We start from the raw sequence: 9,009 nt of genomic DNA, 5'->3' as shown, positions 1-9,009 counted from the left end.
TCATATGTGGACAGCCAATTGTCCTATCACAAATTAAATAGTACCTTCTTCTCAACTGACCTGTATTATCTTCTCTATAACATATCAAGCCGCCATATGCAGGTTTAAAGTCCTTGATTTTACTTACTGGTCTATTTGTCTATTCCTGGGCCAATAAAACATCGTCTTAATTATCAGGGCTTTGTAATGTATCTTGACATCTGACAGGTGATCTTCCTCACTTTGTTTTTCTGCTTCAAAATTGTTTGGTTTTCTTCAATTCTAGGAAATTCTCAGCCATCATCTTTTCAAAAGGAATTCTTCTCAAATCTGTTCATCATATTTTCCTCTTCTAAATTCTTTCCTTCTGGATTTCCTCATGGACCTTGTCATTCTTTCCTCTATAACTCTTAGTCACACTTTCAGAGTTTCCATCTTTTTATCTCTCTTGCTGTATTTTGGACAATTTCCCCAGATCTATCTTCTAATTCACAAATTCTGTCTTTAATTGCGTCTAACATTTTTAACTTAGATAACAATATCGTTCACTTTTAAAAGTTCTTTCAACTTTCCAATTACTTTTTTCATACTGTCCTCTTCTTGCATTATAGCTTTATTTCTTCTTTAGTCACTTTTAAAAATTAAAATACTCACCTCTACAGTGAACTTCAGTTTCTTTTTATTACTTCAGGTTCTTGGAGGTTTGTATTGTTTGTTGTAGTTCCTGATCCGCCCCCCCCACCGCCCGCTGCCACCAAACCACGGTGACTTGTTTATGTGTTTTTTTCGTTTTTTCTCACCCCCGGTGTAGCTGTTCTGTCTCTGAGTCCTGTGGGCTCTGGGTGGCAGAAGCCCACAGGACAATGCTGCCTTTGCCACTACCCAAGACCTTAAGGACTTCAATAGTGGCATCTACTTTTATGTTAATGCTTTGGCTTTTGGTTCTTATACCACTGAGACAGAATAAAATTGGAGCCCACACCCACGTTCGGCCTGGTATTTTAACTTCTCCCCTTTTAAAGTAGAGCAGACTTACAGGCTCTGAACTTTATGCAAGGGTCCAAATTCTAGCTGCCACACTCCCACGGCCTAAGTCACACCCGTCTCTGAACATTAGAGTTCTAGCTCCAGCCCCTGGCCCAATCCAGGGCCAAATCCAACAAAGGCCAAGACCCAAGGACAGCCGCCCGGATGCGCTGTAGCTACTGCTCTGTTTGCTCTCTCTCCACTTACGCGCGCAGCTGTGTATTTCATGCTGTCATCTGATGTCGTCTGAAGCACTGGGAGCGACGGGGGGACGCACTGCATCGTCTAACATGCTCATAAGACGTCTAAATTGTACTTTTCTTAAAGTGCCAACTTTTCTTCCATTTCGCCATCCCCTCATAGTCTAACATCTGCATTCCTAGAGAAAGAGATTTGTTTTGTTCTCATCATCTGAAGGCTCCGTTCCTTCAGAGCCTGGAAATGATCAAAATGAATTAACATTTTTAATAACTATTTTTCTGGTATCCACATACAAGAAAGGACGTTTCCTGTCAGAAGCTCAATGTGAAGATTTTGTCAGCAAGCCTGTTCAAACTCATCAATCTGAGGATCCACAGTCGGCTGCACTGACCCAGCCAGACTCTCCTGCTGGCTAGTTTATTCTTCCAGTTTAAACAGTCCGGCCCTGGGTCCTGGCCCAGAGGCTCTCACTGTGTCTGGGGATGACATTCATGAAGACCTGCAATCTCCTCGCTGCACTTCTAAGGGGTGTCAGGGCAGGTCGCTGCCCCCAGCGCGGGGGAGTGATGCTGGCACACTGGCTGTCAACACACACGCCGCCACGAAGAGCAGGGGAGGCCGCAGCCCAGCCGCCTATCAACCATGGTGCCCAGCAGGCCGATCGCTTAAGCCCCGTGGACCTCGTTTCCCTTATCTGCGAATCGATGGGGCGAGGCCGATGAACTCCAGGTTCCCTGACAAACCGAGGGGAAAACGCACTCAGCACAACGGGATCTGTGCAGACGATCGATGAAGCCCGCTGAGGCCTCCATGGCCGCGTCTTCTCCTCTCGGGACATAAGAGAGAAGAGCGGACGAGAAACGGGCTGCGGCTGAAGCGGGACCCAAAGAGCGAACCACTGCGCGTCGCTCTCTCTTAGTCTACGTCAAGGCACCGCAGGCTCTTCCTTGGCCTTTGTCCTTGGCTTGACACCCGGGCCTCGTGGACCGAGCACAGGCAGGACCGCTGCCGCCGCGGCAGGTGCTACACACGCACGAAGCCATCGCCAACGAGACAGGCGAATGGAACACAGCATCCGGAGACGACAGGGGTGCAAAGAAAAATCTGTGTCCATTTAGAACCTGAATGATGACCATTCGGGGCTCCCTCTGCCGTCCCTACAGGGGAAAAGGGAGGAAAGGTGAAGCCAGCGGCGGGCTCGGGCCCAGCGCCCCTCCCCGGCCGCCCGCGCTGCTCCTGCGGTGCCCGCTGGTCTTCGCCACCCCACCCCGCTGCCAGGCGACAGAGTCGCGGCCACCAGGTGAGCAAGACTGAGGCTTATGCAGACTGCTCACTTCGCATCTGCCCTCAGCACTAAGGAACAGGCCCGCGCCCAAGACCGGTCTGCTGGGAGGTGCGGGCGGAGCTGGTCTCCATCACCACGAAGAGTCACGTTCTCCCTGTTGGCTTTCAGGTGGCAATTCTCTACCGGTTTGGGAAATAACACCCAATAAAGCGGGTGAAAGAAAGCAAACGGACACCGGCGACAGGCGACAGCAAAGGCCCGTGTGACGCACGGCTGGGCCCGGCTCTGCCAGCACCCACAGCGGAGCCCGAGCCTGGGGGTGGGCGACCAAGACCAGAGTCCTGCGCCGAGGACAGCGTTCTCTCTTTTTTCCGTTCGTTGGCTGATTAGCCCAGGGAGGGTCCAGGGAACAGGAACCGACCGAGGTATTCCCAACGGAGGGACGCTGACGCCACCCAGCTGCACAAGCAGTGAGAGAGAAGAGAAGCCACGCGCAAGGGGGGGTGGCCCAACGCCCCGCGGCCAGAGGGCAAAGGGAGCCCAGGCGCCCACTAGCAAGCGCTGGGCCCGCAGGGCCACCCCTGCGGGAGCTGTGACCCTGGAGGGAGGACAGGAGGGAAGCGGGGAAAGCGGGGTGCTCGGCTTCCTGCCCAGTGTCTCCACGAGACAGAGCAGGGGACACACGGCTGGGGACGGAACTGAGGGAAAGTGGCTGTCTGCCCGTCATGTGGGCCCACTCATCCCTGAGGCGGCCCCTTCCCTGGGGAGCCAGTGTGTCAGAGAGCAGGTACCACACGGAACGCACGGTGCCGAGGGGACAGCACCTGCCCCACCACACCCTAAACCTGCTCTCCCTCTAGTTTTCCGTCTCACAATGCCACCCCCTTTTCACGTGTCCTTTTTATCCTGGAGACCCTCATTGGGCTTCATTTGACGGCTCTGAATATGCAAAGAACGGGAGGCTTCCCTTGTCACGCTGGGACCCCACGGGCTGAGCTGGCCGACAGAGGATGCCTGCTCCCAGGGCATGGCCCAGCTCTGCGACGCCCTGGGGAAGCCAGGCAGCCTGCCAGTGACGGCGGCCACTGGCGCTGCTCCCGGACTGGGAGCGCGGGATGGCGCGCAGCAGATGGCAGCCGGGCCCGGGCGGACACCCCGAATGACGATGCCACGTTCTGTCAGTGACATTAGCAGGTGGCTCGGGACTAGGAGGAGGTGCCCTCAACAACAACCGGTACTACGGGCCGAGCCTTGCGGCAGCCTCGAGAAGAAACCAAGGCGGCAGCTACTGCCGTAGTGATGGCTGCAGCCACCGCCAGAGCAGCCACCGACGTGCCAGCTGGGGACACGAGTGTGAGACCGTGCGAGGAGAAGCGCTTGCCTGCGTGAGAAGGCAAGACCTTGCACTGGCGGGAAGTGACTCACGATGAAAAGAAAGGAAAGCTCAGGACAGAAGGACAACGGGAACAGACGACTGAGACAGCCACCCCGGCTTCAGAGCAGAGCTGACAGGACCGGCTGATGGCGACTGGGGCGGGACGCACACCGGGAGTCAGGGTGTGGAGGCCCCTGGGGAGAAGCACCAAATAAGCTGAGTCACACACGGGCCGGCTTCCTACGAGGGACGCCCCACCAGCCATCCGAGTCGCCGCCCGGGTCATCCATGGGGCTGGGCGAGGGCGCGCTCTGCGCACGGGGCCGCGTGTTTGATGAAGCCGTCGAGGCCGGAGCCACTGCCCACCGGAGATGTGTGCTCAGCGCTTCTCCCTGGGACCCCGCGTCGCTAAAAATACTGTTTGCTTCTTGTTTAACACTGAACTTTCGATGCTCCGGAATACAAAAATGGTGTCTATTATTTTAAAAGCTTAGGAGCGAAACTAGCCGCGTTATTAGAAAAAGATATGTGCAGCTAGAGTCTGTTCAAATACCAAGAGGCGTGACTTCGAATTCACATTTCAATCTTTGTTGACATAAGACTTCTAGAAATAGCGGCTGTAAATATTAAATCACCCACACCGCGGTGAAATTTTATTGAGAATAACTACAAATAAAGAGAAACTGATTTTTTAAAGTCGGTTTCTGAAATTTAGATGAAAAAGAATATCGAGCATTAACAAAAAAATGATATATTTACATATCAATGTAGGTTTCCTGTTCACAGATTCATTTCCTATGAAACGTAAGAGGTGAGCTTGGGGAGTTCCAAAGGAAGGTAAAACCCTAATCAAATAGGTACTGTTGTTCAAACAGAACATTAGCCAAAATGATCCAATCAGTCGCTTGAGCCAAATTTTTTTCCCTTTCAGCCATTCATGCCAGAACACACGCTCTCGGAGCGCTAGGAATTCACGTTTCATTCCCAGGGTCTGCCGACGGGTGCGGGGTTTGAAAGGCACATTCCACCGACACGGTGTGAGAGCCAGGAGTCGCCGGCACCAGCGCAATGCGCCCAGCACGGGGTCGTGTTTCTCAGGGCCCAACTATCTACTCGCTTTGCAGGGGGCGTTTGGCAGTCACGTGAGGCAGCCTAAGCACAGTCAGTTCAAGTTTCTGGGTCTCTGACTTCCCCACTGTGCAGAGATCCTCCTGAAGATGGGGCACGAAAGGTAGAAAAGCACACCTCTGAGGAGGGGCTTGACGCAAGGCTTTCTTCTCATACTTGGCTAATGACGTCAGAGAATCAGGCTTCCACGGGTGACAACTGACACAGTTTCAGTTCTCGGTTTGAAACAAGCTCATTGCCTATCATTATAAAACACAGTAGCTTGCAATGTGTCAACTGAAGCTCTCTCTAATTTACTGACGCAATCTTGTGGTTATCAAAAACACAGCAATACATTTCTCTAAAAATCCGCAGGCGGCAACAGCAGAAACACACATGCACGCGCACACGCACACACGCACACGCACACACGCTCTTGGTTTCTGTGTGGAAATTAAATACAATTCTACTTTATTGCAGTATTAAGATTCCAAATTTTAAATTTAAGAAAAACCCAAGAATTACAGAGGTTATCAAAGATATATTAACTTGTTCTTAAACAAGCTCAAAATTAATAAGGAAGGTATTATTATGCTAATGTACACTTCCCGACAGTCTGCCTGACACAGCAGACTGACAGTCTGACTCTGGCCCTGTTAGACCTCTCGTTACTTTGAATTAGCGGTGTGAATGCTGCGTTTCTCCTGAAGAGTGTGGTTTCTGGGAAGTTTACGGAAACATGAAAGAAAAGCTTAAATAGAGATAATAAAACAACGTGGGCTCTACTTGGATAACTAAATGAGGGTGGGTCTTTTCTCCCAGATGTCCTCAAAAGACCTCTGTTCACCCTATCCCATGGCCCGTCCCCTCCCTGAACCGTGCTTTGAGAAAGAATTGTCAATGTATTTTCAAATTTCTCTTTCTAACTTGAAGCGGAAACACATTAGTCCGCACCCCGGCAGAAAGCTAAGAAGCGCTTACATCAATCTGCACTATTCATCTACCTTCCTCATTCCTTGGAAACGTAACTGCCACTTTTATCGACTTCGCTTCATGCGCCTGACACTTAAGAGCGCGTCTCTGGGCCAGGCGGGAAGCTGCACTTACCGATTCACCCGCAGCGCATCTCCGGCAGGCCCGGCCGCCGCTCCCGCCGCTGCCACCGCTGCCGCCGCTCCCAGGCGCCTGTTCAACAAATCACAGCCACAGAGGCATCAGCACAGCGGACACTTACACCTTCCCTTAAAACAGTCACATGGGTCCCCAGCTGTTCGGCAGGGACAGGAACTTACCCCAGCGCTCCGTGGCCCCTGGTTGGCGTCTGGCCTGCCCACAGGGAGGCGGCCTCCGGGCTGTGCCTCCGGGCCTGGGCTGCCCCGGCTGGCCCATGTCGTGGGGCCGCTGGCCGTCACCTGGGGTCGGCCCCAGTCCTGCGCGGCTGCATCGGGGCTCCTGCGTGCCCGCTTCTGGAACAAACGAAATTTCACTTGAGACGGCCTCCTAAAATGCACATCTCTGATTAAACCCGCTTTCGGAAAACTTCGGCGGCACATGCAGACCCCCGTGGGGCTGGGGCAGTTTATAGGACACTGGAGGAGACCACGTTAAACTTTATCTTCAGGAATAACCGCCATCCATTATACTTAACCTCATTACTTCCTGCACTGTCTGATACTTACTTAGCTTTATAGATTTAAAATAGTCATTTTAACAATTTTGGCCAACACTTTTATAATAAACTATTATGACTGGTTTATTGATATTGAAAGTGTACAAAACCTATACATTTTGTTCAAGGAACTAGTGATACGCTTCACCACGTTTTTGCTGCGTGGTAAGTTACAACGTGAGTAACATTTCCTCTTCCTGAACCCAAGGGCAAACTCACCTACTTCGAGAGCCGCACGCCCGGCCCGGCCCAGCCCGGCCTGGGAACCTCTGGGAAGTTCCCACTCAGCTTCTGCTCCCCCAGGGACTGAAGAGGGCACACTACGCAGCAACCCTCCAATGCTAGAGAGACAAATGACTCCAAGTTCCAAGACTATGTATTTTGAGGAGTGACATCGTTTTCACCGACACTGATTTAGGGGTAGGGGACCCTGGCCGAGGGCCAGGGAGTCTGCCCTGCGCTCAGCACCAACAGTGGTCTCCCGGTCCCCGGGCCCACCGCAGGCGGTGCTGGACAGCTCCCGCCGCAGGCGGAAAACACACCGGCTACACCAGTGCCCGCCGCTCCTTCGGTTACTTGCAAACCAGCCTCATGATTTGTGCCAAATTTTTTTATCATCTATACTATTACTTATTTATTTAATATTTTCTAAATTGACTCCTCTTTATATAATGGATTTATTCACTATAGAAACTTTATATCATGGGTTTAGACTGCTAGTTTTATTATTCTCTAACATGCTTTAAAACAGATACTTAAAGATTAAAAGGAAAAATATTGAACTCTGAGCCCCTTAAGTTTAGAATAATTTCTTAAGCTAAGAGCTTGACCTCCAGGTGGCTGAATACAAGGGCGGCTAAGCAGTTACCTACCTCCCCAGAGTTCTTCCCAAATGATACGAAACTACAGAAAGAGAAACTTTAGAAATTCTGCATCGAACCATACCCTGGGCAAAACTTAAAGACAGAGAATGCCAAATTCTGAAAATAAGGCTAGTAAAAATAGAAACACCACCGAATCCGAGTGTGCGCCAAATAACACAACCACCACCCGATGAAGCAAAGACCACAGCGATGCAAGGAGACACAGAAACACACGAACCACGGGAGATTAACACACCATTCTCGGCACGCGGCAGAGGATCCAGAAATTAAGGAAACAGAAGGTCTAAACACTATCGATCAAGACAGATCTTGAACTTGATACCCTGATAACAGAGAACACACATTCTTCTCGAGAACCTATGGCACATTCACAACCAATCATATATTAGGTCACAAAGAAAACATCTACAATTTCCATAAGGTAGAAATACCGCAAACAACACTTTCTGACAACAATGCAATAAAACTACACATTATTAACAAAGACGGAAAACAGAAAGGCACTTCCACTCGGAGACTTTAACCCCTCCATTTATGGACTCTTAGGTGAAAGCAAATACAAACTAAATGCAGAACCTGAAAGAAATAATTACAAGACAAACACTACAGGTCAGAATCTACAGAATGCATTTTAAGCAGCAATCAGAGAAAAGGACACTGTACTATTTTATCAATAAAAATGAAATAAAATTAATGAATTAATAGATCTCGGCTCATAAAAACTAGAAAAAGAACAACAGAGTAACCCAAAAGAAAACACAAGGAAGAAAACAATGGATAGAAAAGCTGATTAATGAGGCAGAGGTTCTTCTGCCGAAAAATGGTAGATCCAACTAATCTGCATCCTAGTTTTTCTTTTTTGGGGGGCGGGGGACAGGGGGATTAACAAAATAGACAATCCGCTAGTTAACTTGAGAAAAATGGGTAAAAGAACAGGTACAGACAATAAAAAATGACCCAGGGGAAACGACCAGTAAAAACCTACGCCAGGGGGATGGTTTCAGCCACCGCATCACACACGTCCCCAAGACGCTCGTGCCCCCCACAGCCCCCCGCATCTTCTCCGTGTGAAGCAACTGTCTCGTCCCTGGCACCGAGTGTCCTTCTTATTTAAATTTAACTGTACGTTCTCCTACGTACCCTCATTAAATTTAATCTGATTTCCATGTTGTATCCAAGTGTATCGCAATTTATTCAATCACTCTGCCAAATATTACGCTAATCATATTAATCGTCTTCGTGACTTTTGCAAATAACATGGCCTTCTGTATCTTCACCTACATCAGAGGCCAGTATTGAAGAAGAAAAGATCAAGGACCTGGATCTCTGGTTACCTGGTATCTGCTCAGTCCTTACACTGTAAAAAGAGGCGTGATAAGACATGGAAACAGCCGTGTCCTTCACCGGAAGGTGGGGTAAAGATGCGGCGCATACACACAGTAGGAGGAAGTGACATACTGCCATTGTGACAACATGGAGGGGC

General features: G+C 50.0%; 1 protein-coding gene across 6 annotated transcripts in view; it reads right to left on the bottom strand.

Annotated features, from left to right (window-relative positions):
- CUNH10orf143 (chromosome unknown C10orf143 homolog) overlaps positions 1-9,009 on the bottom strand; it is a 24,129-nt gene that overhangs the window by 4,683 nt on the left and 10,437 nt on the right. For 3 of the 6 annotated variants that reach the window (XM_025047557.1, XM_015590193.2, XM_015590190.2), the window contains exons 2-4: positions 6,266-6,439; positions 6,081-6,158; positions 1,213-2,363 (exon numbers count right to left, since the gene is read on the bottom strand). In XM_025047557.1, coding sequence (XP_024903325.1) covers positions 2,127-2,363; positions 6,081-6,158; positions 6,266-6,439 — 489 coding nt within the window. In that variant the 3' untranslated portion in view covers positions 1,213-2,126. The remainder of the gene's footprint in view (positions 1-1,212; positions 2,364-6,080; positions 6,159-6,265; positions 6,440-9,009) is intronic. The other 3 variants (XR_003046615.1, XM_015590195.2, XR_003046616.1) reach the window with 2 other exon arrangements.

The sequence above is a fragment of the Pteropus alecto genome, unplaced genomic scaffold, assembly GCF_000325575.1.
Source record: "Pteropus alecto unplaced genomic scaffold, ASM32557v1 scaffold74, whole genome shotgun sequence".
Classification (NCBI taxonomy): Eukaryota; Metazoa; Chordata; class Mammalia; order Chiroptera; family Pteropodidae; genus Pteropus; species Pteropus alecto.
This window is presented reverse-complemented; position numbering and strand designations above follow the sequence as displayed.